We start from the raw sequence: 15,613 nt of genomic DNA on the forward strand, positions 1-15,613 counted from the left end.
GCACAAACAGAGTTGGCAGTGATTTTATTCAACCGAGAATGAACATTTGAACAAATACGGCACGTTCTCTGTCACACTCACATACACACGCACACACACACAGTCACACGCACGCGCACACGCACACACGCTCAACGACTTTTGGCTTTTTCACAACCATTTGGCAGCTTGTTAGTTGGAGGAGTCAATGTTTAAAGGGACAGGTCACGGGACCGGATCAGAACCGGATCAGAACCGGAACAGGACGCTACGACAGGGTTCCAAACATGCGTGTCGCGTCTCAAACGGGAGCACGGAGGACATGCACACCAGTCCAAAGACGACTCTGAAGAGGGAAGAAAAGACCCGCTTATTTGTGTCTTTTTGCAAAAACTGTCAATGGGAAAATAGTTCCCAGCTGGAATTGTAGTCCATCCAATGGGTTTTTTTCTCCTTATAAGGTCAGTCCCTTGTTTTTTTTCTTCTCAATTTTGTTGTTGTTGAAAATATCCTCCAAGTTTGATCAGGATGAAAAGATATTCCACTTCCATCTTCTTGCAGGAGACTTTATCATCTGCTTTTTAGTCCTTCCTTTATTTTATTGAGAAAATATACTCCTTGGTTGGAACTTTTTTAGGGTGCCTTCCGGTTTAGGCAATATTTTTATGGTGAAAATATACTCCGCGTTTATCATCAGCTGTTTTTTTTTTACCCTCCAGCAGCACCTTTTTAATTTTGAAAAGTAAGTGCAAAGGTGTTGACGTGCGGGAAGAGAAAGTGTACTTCAAGGAACAGGAAAAAAGTAGGAAATCCGGAAACCCGCTTATTATTCGTGCCTCATATGGCTTTTTGAGAGGATTCTTTTTCTTTTTTTGTCAGCGACGAGGCTCCTCCTCTTGGGCGAAGTCGCCGGTCCGCCAATTGGCTCAAAGGCACACAGGTCCGGAAGGGGGCGGGGCGTGCAGCAGGTAAGGATTCAAGGGTCATCAACTCTGTGGGCAAAACACATTGATGTCATTTTTGTATATTATACACAGCTGCCAAATACTAGAACACAATTTTATATCAAAAGTCATGTTTTCTTATGGCCAAATGCGGCCATTTTTCAACATTTGCAAAAAGACTAAAGTGTACTCGGCGTGTATACGTTGCGGAGGCGCGTGTTGTTGTTTTGGCCCCTCCCCCGTCCATCTTCCTAGAAGTTAATCCTTGGCGTTGCGGCAGATGGCGGCGAGCGAGCGAGTGAGCGAGCCAGCGAGCGTGCGCGGGGCCCGCCGCCAGCGCGCTAGTTATGAATGATTGCACGCTCGCGGGCATTAAGTTGGGATCACTTTAATCCAGCGCAGCATATGCAAGGCCCGCTGGGACAAATCCAGCGTGACCCGCTCGCCGCGTTTACCGCTTGCCTTTCGCGCCCGCCCGACAAAATAACTCGCTTAGTCCCGAGTTACCAAAGAAGGATTTGAGGCGGTGCGGACGTGGAAAGCCTCGCTAATGCTCCATCCGCCGCCGCCACCGCCGCTAACTGCGCTCCGGCCAAAAACATTCTTAGATAGGTGATGACCTCCTTCCCAATCAGGCTAACCCTAAACGATTATGGGGTGAGGGGCCTAACGCAGTGGTTCATAACTTGGGTTTTTAACCTTGTTGGAGCTACCGACCAAACCAAAGGGAAGTGACCTGAAAATGACCCAAAACTAACAGAAAGTGACCCAAAAATGACCCAAAACTGACAGAAAGTGACCTGAAAATGGCCCAAAACAAACAAGTACTGACCTGGAAATGGCTAACAAATCAGCAGAAAGCGACAAACCAGAAAGTCCATCAAAATAAACATGAAATGACCCAGGAAATGACCTGTAAGTGCCCAAAATGAGAACTAAGTGGCACAAAATTGTCATTGCTAGGCCCCCAATTGACTTAAACTGACTGTTTCTCATCCTTTAGTGCCACAAATGTAGCTTAAGCTAGATAAATAGCATAGCATGTCATTGGCATGAATGCCAGCCGCCATTTTCATTTCCTTTTCAATAGGCTCACATTTGTACGTTGAGCCACGGCGCCACTCGGGGTCACGGCGCCGCCGAGGCCATTACGCGCCCGTGCTAAAAGGCGACGGGCAAAAAAGGATCATGGGAGCGGAAAAGGAGGACACAAAGCAGCGAGGACGTTATCTAAGTTTCCGCATGAGCGCTCGCCGTGTGCCAGTGGGCGCCATCGCGCCACCGCGACACGTGACGCTCGCTAATTAGACGTATAATCAGCGCGTGGCTTCCGGTTGGGTCGCGCGCCACGGCTCGGCGACCAATCGCGGCCAGACGCCGCCGGGTCCGAGACTGGGCTTACGTAAGCGCGGCGGCCATTTCGCGAGCTCGGGTGACGTCGGCCAACCGTGATGTCACGCCACAATGACATCATCAAAAGGCGTTTGTCCTCGGTTCTCTGATTTTGTTGTTTTTTTTCTTTTTTCGTCGTCCCCCTCGCCACCGCAGTAGCGAGCTCGCAGCTGAGGACCGCCGCCGCGTGTCGGCGTGTGCGCGTCTCTTATGTAACTTCCGCCTCCTCGTGGCGTGCTCTCCTTGGCTTCTGGCGCTTCCAGAACGCCGACCAGACCAGCTCAGAACAAACCTCCAGTCCACTTATGGACTGAATGATTGGACGCCAGAGCGAAAAAAAAGGGCCTCCGTGCTCGTGCGCTGGCCTCCACGCGTTTGTGCGTTTCCATGAATGGCGTGCGCGGCGCGAAGATTATGGAAATAAAGTGAGGGATTAAAAGCCCGCGCAGTTTTAGCGTCGGCGGCAAAACGAGACGTCGACGGCTCGACAGCTTTGAGCAGATATTTTTAAGTTTTCTAATCTCCGTACGCCGCTCAACACCAAGCCCGGGAGGACGCTTTTGGGGCGTCGAGGGCGGCCCGGTCCGACACGTGACCGCCTCGCTCGCCGCCACTCCATCTGTCACGTTGGCGTTCGTCAGGGGGGGGGGGGGGTCGGCGAGCGTGAAACCCGTGAGGCCGGTCGTCGTGGCGACGCGGCAATTATGCCGTGAATCGACATGAAAGTAATCAAAGACGCGGGAGGCGGGCGGCGCGTTCCGCTCGGCCGCGTCCAGATGCCGCGCCGCCGTGGGCCCCGGAAGAGGTTACGCAAGCGGACGGGCCAAGGTGACCCACCGGGCCGAGACTAAACGACGGCTCGGGCGTTCACTGACCTGCTACGAGTCGACTTGGAGTAGGCGGCCTATCCGGAGCAAACCTGAGAAGGGTGGGAGGGGCTTATCATCATCATCAAAGTTGGCGGTACTACAAGTCGGTTTCCCGCGTGTCCAAGCAGAAGGCGTAGAGCGAGGATTTCAAGTCCAAGCCGCCGCCACCGTCGGTTTTGCCGTCGGGGCGGGCCGAGGGCGAGTCGGGGGCGTGGCCCGGCGCCGCCTTGGTCTCGGCCGGCTCGTCCTTGAGCGACGACTGGTCCTGGTCCGTCTCGCGGTGGTAGAAGTAGTTGAAGTTGGAGACGATGACGGGCACGGGTAACGCGATGGTCAGCACGCCGGCGATGGCGCACAACGAACCCACGATCTTGCCGCCCACGGTGACGGGGCGCATGTCGCCGTAGCCCACCGTGGTCATGGTGACCACCGCCCACCAGAAGGCGTCGGGGATGCTGGAGAAGTGCGACTCGGGCTCGTCGGCCTCGGCGAAGAAGACGGCGCTGGAGAAGAGGATGACTCCGATGAAGAGGAAGAAGATGAGCAGGCCCAACTCGCGCATGCTGGCTTTGAGCGTCTGACCCAGGATCTGCAGGCCCTTGGAGTGGCGCGACAGCTTGAAGATGCGGAAGACGCGCACCAGCCGGATGACGCGCAGGATGGCCAGCGACATGGCCTGCTGGCCGTTGGGGTGCTCCTGGCCCTGCTCGGCCAACTCGGTGCCCAGCGTGATGAAGTAGGGCATGATGGACATGATGTCGATGATGTTCATCACCGTCTTGGAGAACTCGGACTTGCTGGGGCAGGCGAAGAAGCGCACAAATAGCTCAAAGGTGAACCAGATCACGCAGGTGGTCTCGATGATGAAGAAGGGGTCGCTGAAGGTCAACGAGGGTCGGGCCGCCGTGCCGTTGTCGGGGCGCCCGCCGGCCGACGGCAGCTCGCGCTCGTCGCGGAACTCGGGGATGGTCTCCAGGCAGAAGGTGATGATGGAGATGGTGATCACCAGCACCGACACGATGGCGATGCCGCGGGCCGGGCTGGAGCTTTCGGGGTATTCAAAGATCAGCCACACCTGCCCCCAGAAAGAAAAGAAAAAAGCACGCTCTTTAACCACGGACGTGCGCTTCGTTGACGGCGTTCACGTCAGCCACTTTTTGGGATCGCGGCGATGGTTCTTTTCAAACGACTCTTTTTAAACGACTCTTTTTAAACTGCCCTTTCCAAACGGCCCTTTCCAAACGGCTCTTTCCAAACGGCTCTTTTCAAACGGTTCTTTTCAAACGGTTCTTTTCAAACGACTCTTTTCAAACGGCTCTTTTACAAACAAGTGACGGCGTGACGTTCGAACAAGCGAGGATTCGAACAAGCAAAGACATTTACGCTCTACCACTACGTTCGGAGACCGACCTGCTTCTGGAACTCGTTCCTGGGCAGCGGCTTCTCCTCCTCCTTGATGAAGCCCTCGTCCTCGCGGAAGCGCTCCATGGCCTCCTCGCCCAGCTGGTAGAAGCGAATCTCGTCGGCAAACACGTCGATGGAGACGTTGACGGGCCGGCGGATCTTTCCGCCCGACTGGTAGAAGTAGAGGATGCCGTCGAAACTGGGTCGGTTGCGGTCGAAGAAGTACTCGTTGCGTAGCGGGTCAAAGTACTTGATCCTCTTGGCCGGGTCGCCCAGGAGCGTGTCGGGGAACTGGTTGAGCGTGCCCAGTTGCGTCTCGTAGCGGAGGCCGGCGATGTTGATGAGGACGCGCTCGCTGCTGTCCGAATCCAAGTCCAAGTCCAGGAGCTCGTCGTCGAACACGTGCGGGCTGTGGTCGGCGCGCAGCAGCGCGTCCATGGCGTTCTCGCTGCTGCTCAGCGCGCTGTTCATGTCGTTGATCCTCCAGGCGGGCGGCGGCGAAGACGACGGCGGCGGACGCGAAGGCGGGTTGGCCGGAGGCTGAGGATGGCACTGGCGATGAGGAGGAGCTGCGTTCACTTCCTTGCCCAAGTCGTCCAGCAGCGGCGAACGCAGCAGCGGCGGAGGCGGCGGCGCCGGCGGCTGCTCTCCATTGCTGGCGCCGCCGTTCTCTTGCAGGCTGACCAGAGCCACCTCCATGCCACTTTCTCAGGCGCACTTGTTGATGAAGCCAGCCGCCAGCATCCCTCCTCCACGCGGCCCAGCCCTGGCAGCGAGTGCGCCTACAATGAGCCGACGCCACGGGAACGGCGCCGTCTCTCTCCGCCCCCTAAACGCATCAAAACCCTCCTGCCCACCCCGACCCCCAGCCTCGTTTCAAAGGAGCGACCCGCCCCCGCCCGACCGTTCTCCATCATTCGCTCCCCGTCTTTTCACTCTCTCTCTCTCTCTTTTTAAATCAACAAACATGTCAACACAATAACCGTCATTCATTTGAACGCGAATGGAGGAAAAAAAAGTGATTCACTTATGCAAATGGCGCCCGCTGACATCCTCTTCATCTTACATAAGATGACCAACGCGCACACACTCACGCACACACTCACGCACACACGCACGCGCATGGCCCGGGTGTCTTTGCGCTCGTGCTCGCTTTGGGCTCCTTTGATGGGATTTTTTTTTTCCCTTTTTTTTTTTTTTTACCTCCGATGAACTCGCTTGAGGAAATTCTCGCTGCCGTTTGACCGCGCTGGCCCTTTAAGAGCGACCATCCTCAAACTTACACTGGACACACACATGCACAGTGACCTATTTAAAAGGTTACTTTCTTCACCCCGCGGTGGGATTAAGAAAACAAAGCATAGATGCTATATTTAGCCCATTTTCCTTATCTAATGCAGCGGCCTGATCATGATCAGCATCCCCCCCCTGGATTAACTAACTCTCCTGTTATGCCCACCCCCCAACATACACACACACACACACACACACACCATAATAACAACAACGTGAGTAGTAGGTGGCCCTCAAGCTGTAGCATCCACACAAAAGAGGATCCCATTAGATTTTTTTTTTTGACAAATGCACCATCATGCGTGTGCACGTGCACGTGCGTGCACGCTATATGCCTTTGTGTGTATTTTAATACCGGAGGGCAGTGTGACACAAGACCGCCTTTAATTTGGGTTGACGGGCTGTTCAGGTCCAGTCAGAAATCGCACACTCGACATGACATCATCTAAAAAAAAGTTTGTTTTCATTTTTTTATTTTCTTCGCCATCAGGGTGATTGGACGCCGAGGAAGTCGCAGTCGATATACTGTCGCTTTCGGTATTCCCCGATTCTTGGCGGAACTCGGCTAAGATGGAGGTGGTCACCATGGCAACAGGTAAGCGCTAACAACCACCGCGCGCCATCACCTGAGGGGCAATGCCGCGTGCGCTGTAAGATTGTTAAGTGCAAAAAAAAGGGAAAAAAAAGGCCGCTTAAGGCCCCCGTCGAGCGCGCTGGTGCTCTTAAAGCGACAGCGCGCGGCGGTCAAGATGGTGGACAAATGTCCGCTCGTCTCTCCGCAATTGGCGCCCCCTGCTTTTTGAGCAGAAAGCCAGAAATAAAAGGCCCGGCGGCGGCGCGTAGCCGCTAGTTTAGCACGTGGTGCGTGTGTGCTGGATGAGCGCTGGAGCGGAAAATGCCACAGCCAATCGGCGGCCGGCGCTCCTCACAAGATGCGACCCCCCCCCAATCGGAGTGTGCGTATAGGCCCCCCGAGGAAGATTTGCCAAGCACGCACACGCACGCACGCACGCTCCAGAGGCCGAGTGGCCTCTCGCCGTCCCTTTACGTTTCCTTCCCGTCGTGTCTTCTCTTCGCCATATTGAAGCGGCGTCCTATCGTCTTGTCACGTGAATTCAATTCTTATATATTGTCATGTCGTTTTTGGGGCAAACCTGGAAAAAACTACATTGACATGACTGGTTTTGCAGGCTATTTGCTATGGTGAAGTGACAAAAGTTTAAGAACAGGGGTAGGATCTCCAAAATAGTAAGGACTAATTGATAATCAGATACACCTAGGTATCATGAAACTACCTTTCAAGCGGGGGTGGGGAACATTATTAGTATTATTTTAGTTTCCTCTTTGAATATGTGACGTTTTGCCTAGTTGTCAGTGTGCATTTCCCCTGTTTTGTTTTTATTTGGTTAACTGTGTCCTCATTTTGATGATCTGTATGGTTTTTTTAGATTAAAATCCAGATTTGTGCACCAGCTGGCGTTCCACTATATAGACAGGTGATCTTAATTGGCAATAATTAGGACAGATCATTATGGGTTTAAAAAAAAACAACAACTCAATGTGTGACACCACTTGTCCTTTCGATGCCAAGTTAGCGTAGCGCCAGTAACCATCGCTGCTAAATTGAAAGCAATCCCACACATGTCCACACCAAAGCCAGGTCAGTGAACCACTACACCACCAGGTAGCTGGCACTGAATTCAGATAATAATAATAACTTTCAATAATTGTTTTGGATTCCATACCTGTCAACCTCGAACCATTTGTGATCTTACCAAATTTTGTTTTCGCCCTTACATATATGTATAAATACATGGAAAATCTTACCACTTTACTTTTTTGTAAAAAATCACGAACAACAAGTGAAAATGAAAGTAAACATAAACAAGGGAACAGGAAACGGAAATCACATGGTGAAAGTGTTACAAAACGAAATGACGATCTTTTTTTTTTTAGCCAATCAGAGGCGCCGGTACATATATCACTTGGCAGACATGCGTTTCCGGGAAGAAACAATGGCGGATGGTGAAAAATGGCTAGAAAGTGCCTTAATTTATTTTTTTTTCTCAAAATCACCGTTTAGCGTACCATTTTCATGTGTACAGCGTACCAATATAAAAATGGGCTTTCAGTTGTACCAATTACGGCGAGAACGTACCAGTTGACAGGTATGGGATTCTATTCCATTTTTATAATTCCATGTTTACATTGTAGGCCTGTTTGTACTCGTCTTTTGGGTCAAAATGTCTTTTTTTGGAGGCTAAAATTGTACTACATGAAAGACCTACATTTGTATTTAAGCACGTATATGATTAAAATAAATCATATATTCAAGTGGCAGCTGAGTGGTTAACAAGTATGCCTCACAATTTTGGGGTCAAGGGTTCAATCCTGTGTCTTCGCTCTGTGCACTACGATTGGATGGCCACTGGGATAGGCTCCAGCACCCCCTATGACCCTTGTGACGACAAGTTCACCCAAGGCCCAAAATACAGTCAGACGGTAACATTGCGCCAGTTTACGGCGTCTGACTTTGGGCTTTTCCGCCCCCGCCCCTCTTCTCCCAGCAGGGTACGTCGCCGTGGCAACACGGGCCGCGGGCCGGCGCGGCGTGCCGGCAGGCGGCGCCGTCGTCCTCCTGTCGCATGTCCTTTTCTTCACGCGACCTTGGAGTTGACGCGTCACGCAAATGAGACGGCAGGGGTGGGCGGGGCTACGCAAATGAACGTCATACACAAGTCGGAGCACAAGGAGCACGTGAATTTTTCATGTGAGAACAAGACACCTCACTTTCCAGCTCCAGGTTTTGATTGTTTCTGAAATGTCTTTTTAGTTTAACCTAGTTTTGGGCCGGTCCGAACGGGAAGTGAAAAGTGAAAAAGTCTCAGGAAAATATCTCCCTCCGCTCAACTAATGTTATTATTGTTGCCACCATCTCATAATGCTAACATTAGCATGTGAATAAATATTCTTGCTTCCTTTTATGAGGAAACATATTAGAATGCTTGGTGTCAAAAAAGCGCTCAATGCATTAATTAGTTGATTATAGTCAGCTGGATAACCAGGTGATAGTACTAATCTTCTTTGAGACTTTTTGGCGGGAACCTGTTTGGATCGTTCCATTTCCGAAATAGGGTGACACGATACCCGAATGACATTGTTTTGACTTGTTACATTTCAGCGTGAACTTGTTTGGAATGTACCATTGCGGTCTATCAAATAAATGTTCTCCACAAAGCAGTTATTTTGACATTTCTGGCTGGCAAAATATGATAAGACACTTGTCAATGTCAGCAAATAAGTTAAATGAGTTGAAAAATACTTCAAATCCTTTTGTGAATGTGTATTGACGTCAAATTTTAAGAGGGATGATTAGCTTCTTGTACAACTTGGCTACAGGGGGTGTTTGTGTTACGCTAGCTTAGCGAGGCCTCAGTTTTGGGCCAGAACGGACCACCACGTAAACGGGGCGCTGCCTTTCCAATGAGGTGACGCTAAGAATAGCCCAGGCGTACTTTTGAAGGACAAACGGGCCGCGCTTTTCTCCACGCGCGCCCCGCCGGCTAAAAATAGTCGTGACCGACGAGGGGCTCCGTTATATAAGCGCCCTGCGCCTTGGTGAATGGGGGGGTGTCCTGGTCCTGGCCACAGCTGCTGTTTAAAACGCGCTCCTCGTTGGAACGTGTGGGAACCAGCTGACATTTTGTTCTACCGGGATGCCGCATGGTGACGTGCAAATTCGGCTTTGGCGCTCGTTAGCGCCCGATCGCTATTAAAATTCGACCTTCCCGTCCAAACGCCTGTCGTGGTTACGGTCCCCGCCGGGTCAAAGGTCGGCGTCAGCCCCAGCCGGGCCGGGTCGCCGTGGAAACGCCGCTCGGAACGGAGGCGGCGGCGGTGGAGTCTGCCGTTGCCATGGCAACACAGCCAACGTTGACTGGGCCGACGACGAGCTCTCCTTTTTTCTCTCCATCTCGGGCAGTCTGGTCTCTCTCTCTCTCTCTCTTTCCCTCCCGTCTCTCTCTTGTCCCCCCTCACCTGTACGTCCCCCTCCCTCCCAATTGTTTTTGGGTCTTTGTCCTTTTGCTCTTTTTCTGCTCGTCTCCCTCCATTTTTCCTCCTGCTGTTTGCCTTCTCTCCCTCTCTGTCTGTCTGTTGTTGTTTTTGTCTCTCCTTCTTTCTCTCTCTCTCTCTCTCTCTCTCTTTTTTCGGATGGCGCCAAAAGCGTGTCTGCATTGCGTCGAACCCCCCCGCCTCCCCTCTCCCCGCTCCTCCTCCTCCTCCTCCTCCTCCTCCTCCCATTCTCGGTCACACCACAGTATGCTTCCGATGAGCCCAACCGGAGCCGCGTCGGGCTGAGGGATCGAGGTCCTTCTTCTTCTACGTCTCGGGGGTCGCCAGGCTCCGGCCGGCCGGTGGTCCGAGGAGGGAGGCCAGGACCAGGGCGGGCTGTCGGACTGTCGGGCGGGCGTCATGCGGCGCCGTTATTGGCCGACGGGAGCGGGAAGGCGACACCTCGACGACGGCGAGCCATGAATATTTCATCCGGCGGAAAGACGAGCGTGGCGTCCGAGCGAGCGTGAAGGCGAAGATGGAGGCTCAGTAGGAGCCCGCCGCCGGGACCCCGCATTTCCCGCACGGTGCCTCCCGGGGGAGGGGGCACCCTCCTCCTCCTCCTCTTCCTCCTCCACGTCCTCCCCTTCCTTCCCCGTCCCCCGGTACCCCCGCCCCCCCGCTCCCCCACGGCCGGCAGGATGACGGTGGCGTGCGGCGACAACGCGGACGAGTGCGCCACCCTGCCGGGCCACCCGCAGGACGAGGATTGCGACGGGCACGAGTGCTGCGAGCGTGTGGTGATCAACGTGTCGGGGCTACGCTTCGAGACCCGTCTGAAGACCCTGGCGCACTTCCCGGACACGCTGTTGGGGAACCCCAAGAAGCGGATGCGTTACTTTGACCCGCTGCGCAACGAGTACTTCTTCGACCGCAACCGGCCCAGCTTCGACGCCATCCTCTACTACTACCAGTCGGGCGGGCGTCTGCGGCGGCCGGTCAACGTGCCCCTGGACATGTTCTCGGAGGAGATCAAGTTCTACGAGCTGGGCGCCGAGGCCATGGAGAAGTTCCGCGAGGACGAGGGCTTCATCCGCGAGGAGGAGCGCCCGTTGCCCGACAAGGAGTTCCAGCGGCAGATCTGGCTCCTCTTCGAGCACCCCGAGAGCTCGGGCCCGGCGCGGGGCATCGCCATCGTCTCCGTCATGGTCATCCTCATCTCCATCGTCATCTTCTGCCTGGAGACGCTGCCCGACCTGAAGGAGGACGCCGGCGAGCGGCGCCGGGCGGCGGCGGCGGCCGGCAACGGCACGTCCTACCACCGCACGGACATCCTGAGCGACCCTTTCTTCATGGTGGAGACCCTCTGCATCATCTGGTTCTCCTTCGAGCTGCTGGTGCGCTTCTTCGCCTGCCCCAGCAAGACGGCCTTCTTCCGCAACATGATGAACTCTATTGACGTGGTGGCCATCATCCCCTACTTCATCACATTGGGCACCGAGCTGGCCGACGACCCCGAGGCCGAGGGCGAGGGTGCCGGGGGCGGCGGAGGCGGAGGAGGTGGCGGCGAGCAGGCCACCTCGCTGGCCATCCTTCGTGTGATCCGACTGGTGCGCGTCTTCCGCATCTTCAAGCTGTCGCGCCACTCCAAGGGCCTGCAGATCCTGGGTCAGACGCTGAAAGCCAGCATGCGCGAGCTGGGCCTCCTCATCTTCTTCCTCTTCATCGGCGTCATCCTCTTCTCCAGCGCCGTCTACTTCGCCGAGGCCGAGGAGAAGGAGTCCTTCTTCACCAGCATCCCCGACGCCTTCTGGTGGGCGGTGGTGTCCATGACCACGGTGGGCTACGGCGACATGTATCCCGTCACCATCGGCGGCAAGATCGTGGGCTCGCTGTGCGCCATCGCCGGCGTGCTGACCATCGCGTTGCCCGTGCCCGTCATCGTCTCCAACTTCAACTACTTCTACCACCGCGAGACGGACGGCGAGGAGCAGGCACAACTGCTCCAGGTGGGCCGGCGGGATTCGGACGAGGCGTCTCGCCGCGACGACGCCTCCTCGCTGCTCAGCAAGTCCGACTACGCCGACAACAGCATCGACAACTTCCGCGAGGCCAACCTGCGCACCGCCAACTGCGCGCCGCCGCCGCCACCGTCCGCCGGACACAACTGCGTCAACGCCCCCAAGATGCTGACGGACGTCTGAGAGGGCGGGGGCGCCGGAGCACTTCCTTCTCCGGTCTTGGAAAACTTTGGATTTGATTGGGAAGAAAGACGCATGTGAAAATAGCAGTGGTTTAAGGACACGTTTGAAATGAATCGGCCGACCGTTCGCTCCTATTTTTGTATTTTATTTTTGATAAATGCGGGATCTAATGGCCTCATTCTTTAATTTTGGGGAAAACAAGCATAGCATCACGACTGGAGTCCATTAGCCACGGAAGCTAATGCCGAACTCTCGGATGGAAAAGCACAACGACAAAGTGGGCGGAGCTCTTCCCGTCTCACCCGAGTCATTTCCAAGGCACCCACCGGAAAAGCAACGCCCACTTTTTTTGTCACCTTCATTATAGAGGGCCTTTTTGGGGAGGAAAACCAAAAAAATCCACTCCATGAGCTTGTTCACTGCCATTGACAGCGATGGACGTTTAAATCCTGAACAGAAAAAAGATTCAGTCATTCTTTGGATTCCAAAATGGATTAAGGTGTGTGTCAAATTGTGTGTTTGACAAATCTTTTTGCACTTCATTTCGAGTAAATTGCTTGAAAGCTTAAAAAAATAACAAAAAAAATCAACAACAACAATCCATTGGAAATGATTTTAACAAGTCATTTTCACTCTTACTGTACTTATGGTTTGAATGATGACTTATTTTAAACAATTGTCTTACCGGTATTTTTGTAAATGTACATTACTACAAACATGACAAATATGTAACCGTTATTTTGATAAGGAAAACATTCTCCATTTGAAATTGGTAAGAATTCAATTTTAATCAACCATTAAAGTGTTCAATGTTTTATCTTCAAAATAAATAAATGCACCAATTTTTAGCAGTGATTTCTTTTCAAGAAATGCAGAAGAAAAAAATATCAAAATCATCTAAGCGCACTTTCCCACAGTAGCCACTAGAGGGCAATTTTCTCGTAGGACGCTCACTGATTTGGACACAAACTTATGGCTTCTCGACCTTTGACCTCTGACCGAACGCCACCATAGGTGCAGGCCACCTATCTGAGTGATGACACCCAACAGTTTCCATTCCTGTCTTCCGTTACCATGGTGACCGTCTACGTCAAGTCAAATGCAAAAGACACTTTGAATAAACGTCTGGAATGGGTGCCTTCTTAATTCCTGTTTGTGTTCTCAGCTACAAAGTTTAAGGCCACAGTGGAGGAGGGGCTTGCATCCAAAATAGTCCGGCGAGCCAGGCGGCGGCCAGGAGTCGCGGTGACCTCCGTAGGCCCGTTAGCGCCTCTCACAAGGGGCGCTCAAATGAAAAGGAAAAAAGAAATTCATGTTGTTTTAAAGGAGACTAAAAGGAGCAAAGGAGACTTAAATGAGCTCAAATCCATCAACACACCATTCCAGTATTGTAGCGTAATTGAAACAAGTAGAGAATATGTATTTTTATCATGAGGAGAGAGTTCACAAGTATTAATAAACAGGACAAAGGCAGCTCAAATATGTTTGTTTCATTTCAGAAGATAGTGTACAATAACATAGTGAACAACCCTATCTATTTGATTGACGTTCCTCCAAAGTCGGTTGTGGCGGAAGTCCCGCCCTCCGCATGGGTTGACATGCGCGGGGCTTAAACGTCACATTCCCTTTCCCGTGGCTGTGAGCGAGACAACATGAAGGCGTCCGGCACAGTACGTAAAAATGACTTTTTTCGCCTCGTCGTCTGACCGCACGCGAAATTTTAGCATATATATTCCATCATAAGGAAACGTTTCATTCTTTCGTTAGCTCACCCGTCTTCTAACTACCTCTCGAACGTTCATTTTGTCGCCTGTTTCGGCTCCGGTGTTTTTTGCCATACAATATGGCGTCGGGGCACCATGTGGACGACGGCGAGTCCCAGTAGCCAGCTAATGTGGAATACATTGCTATATTTCCCCTGTGTTAGGGAACAATATCGTCATTTTGCGTTTTTTTTTGTGCCAAACGTATGACTACGTGTCACTGGCTTCATACTTTCTCAAAATATGTGCAATGGAATAGTTCTCCGGAATTAGCCACCCCCCCCCCCACACACACACACTGCAGTACTCAGTGTACACTGCTAGCATAAATTTCTAATTACTACCCAACTATAACTTGACTGTTGAAGACACCAACAAACAAAAGTATTTGCAATTCAGCATTTTTCCACATATTAATGAACCCAAATCCACTAGAACGAGCATTAAACGGTAGACGTCCACTCCCATTTGAAAGATGTGGACAATGTTTGTTTTCTGCCGCCGTCCCTCTAAATGGGTTGGACGTCTATAAGCGCCAAACATATTTTCCCACGTGAAAAAATGTCCGCAGGCTAACTCAACGGTCACACGCTTTCAGTAGTGTGACTGACGCAAAGCTTGCGTATATCAAACTTGGACCTCGTCGCCTTTCCTCGGCTGCCGTGCCGCCGAAAGTGAAGCGAGGTCGGACAAAGCCATCGCCGTGTCCGTCGACCCGACTGACGGTGTCCCGTTTTTTTCCCCCCGGCAGCTGCGAGAGTATAAGGTGGTCGGGCGACTGCTCCCTTCGGCCAAGAACCCCACCCCGCCGCTGTACCGCATGCGCATCTTCGCCCCCAACCATGTGGTGGCCAAGTCCCGCTTCTGGTACTTTGTGTCTCAACTGAGGAAGATGAAGAAGGCCAACGGCGAGACTGTCTATTGCGGACAGGTGCGTACTCTCCCCTCCCCTGGGATTTTTCCCAATTGACGACCGAGCGGTCGCCCCTTGCAGGTCTACGAGAGGACCCCCCTGAAGGTGAAGAACTTTGGCATCTGGCTGCGTTACGACTCGCGTAGCGGCACCCACAACATGTACCGCGAGTACCGAGATCTGACCACCGCCGCAGCCGTCACGCAGTGCTGTGAGTGCGCCCCACTCTTGCCGCGCCCTATTTTGTTAATTTGCCACGTGACTAATTTGCTGTGCCTCTGCAGATCGTGACATGGGCGCTCGCCATCGTGCACGGGCCCACGCCATCCAGATCATGAAGGTGCAGGTGATCCCGGCCAACAAGTGTCGTCGACCCGCTATCAAGCAGTTCCACGTGAGTCGCCCGGTGCTCGAAAGTCGACGGTTTGCTATGGGGGTACAAATAGATTATTTATTTTGGTTCGTGCCAACGTCCTATTTTTTTGGTCTTTCAGGACTCCAAGATCAAGTTCCCGCTGCCGCATCGCGTACTGCGCCTTCAACACAAGCCCCGTTTCACCACCAAGAGACCAAACACCTGCTTCTAAATGTGTTGTTCCAAATAAAAGTTCTTGTTTGTTTGGAAATAGCTGCGTCGCACGCTTTTATTTTGACCTATCGTGGGAAATGACGTTTTTGAGGGGCTTCATCTAAGGGGTGATTATTTAGAGAACTGTTTTGATGCACCCCGGCTTTATCGGGAACCAAACAAATGCTTGAAATGTTAAAAAACAAATTTGACATGTTGATATCTGGACTC

At 52.6% G+C, this 15,613-nt stretch overlaps 3 protein-coding genes and 1 non-coding gene across 4 annotated transcripts; 3 read left to right on the forward strand and 1 right to left on the reverse strand.

The window, feature by feature from the left end:
• Positions 1 to 9: 9 nt before the first annotated feature.
• On the reverse strand, positions 10 to 5,521 carry LOC144181221 (potassium voltage-gated channel subfamily A member 1). Its single transcript, XM_077709588.1, has 3 exons — positions 4,595 to 5,521; positions 3,191 to 4,259; positions 10 to 971 (listed from the first exon to the last, which is right to left on the reverse strand). The coding sequence occupies exons 1-2, from the start codon at positions 5,285 to 5,287 to the stop codon at positions 3,282 to 3,284; spliced, it is 1,671 nt and encodes a 556-aa protein (XP_077565714.1). The 5' UTR covers positions 5,288 to 5,521; the 3' UTR covers positions 10 to 971; positions 3,191 to 3,281.
• Positions 5,522 to 9,959: 4,438 nt separating this feature from the next.
• LOC144181222 (potassium voltage-gated channel subfamily A member 1-like) lies at positions 9,960 to 12,980 on the forward strand. Its single transcript, XM_077709589.1, has one exon. It carries the CDS (start codon positions 10,636 to 10,638, stop codon positions 12,136 to 12,138), a length of 1,503 nt encoding a protein of 500 aa, XP_077565715.1. The 5' UTR covers positions 9,960 to 10,635; the 3' UTR covers positions 12,139 to 12,980.
• Positions 12,981 to 13,706: 726 nt separating this feature from the next.
• rpl18a (ribosomal protein L18a) lies at positions 13,707 to 15,440 on the forward strand. The gene is made up of 5 exons (XM_077709596.1): positions 13,707 to 13,808; positions 14,653 to 14,832; positions 14,896 to 15,025; positions 15,099 to 15,208; positions 15,309 to 15,440. Exons 1-5 carry the CDS (start codon positions 13,791 to 13,793, stop codon positions 15,399 to 15,401), a joined length of 531 nt encoding a protein of 176 aa, XP_077565722.1. The 5' UTR covers positions 13,707 to 13,790; the 3' UTR covers positions 15,402 to 15,440.
• Positions 14,466 to 14,596, forward strand: LOC144181608 (small nucleolar RNA SNORA68). Its single transcript, XR_013324717.1, has one exon. It is a non-coding gene; the product is annotated as a small nucleolar RNA SNORA68 (small nucleolar RNA).
• Positions 15,441 to 15,613: the final 173 nt, after the last annotated feature.

The sequence above is a fragment of the Stigmatopora nigra genome, chromosome 23 (genome assembly GCF_051989575.1).
Source record: "Stigmatopora nigra isolate UIUO_SnigA chromosome 23, RoL_Snig_1.1, whole genome shotgun sequence".
In the NCBI taxonomy this organism is placed as follows: Eukaryota; Metazoa; Chordata; class Actinopteri; order Syngnathiformes; family Syngnathidae; genus Stigmatopora; species Stigmatopora nigra.

What these genes read in the sequence shown, in the direction of transcription:
- rpl18a (XM_077709596.1), top strand. An exon ending in AGACTGTCTATTGCGGACAG is followed by an intron (nt 14,833 to 14,895) that starts GTGCGTACTCTC and finishes CGCCCCTTGCAG; the next exon opens with GTCTACGAGAGGACCCCCCT. An exon ending in CCGCTATCAAGCAGTTCCAC is followed by an intron (nt 15,209 to 15,308) that starts GTGAGTCGCCCG and finishes TTGGTCTTTCAG; the next exon opens with GACTCCAAGATCAAGTTCCC.
- LOC144181221 (XM_077709588.1), bottom strand. Translation starts at nt 5,287, where the DNA reads ATGGAGGTGGCTCTGGTCAGCCTGCAAGAGAACGGCGGCGCCAGCAAT. An exon ending in GGAACGAGTTCCAGAAGCAG is followed by an intron (nt 4,260 to 4,594) that starts GTCGGTCTCCGA and finishes TTCTGGGGGCAG; the next exon opens with GTGTGGCTGATCTTTGAATA.
- LOC144181222 (XM_077709589.1), top strand. Translation starts at nt 10,636, where the DNA reads ATGACGGTGGCGTGCGGCGACAACGCGGACGAGTGCGCCACCCTGCCG.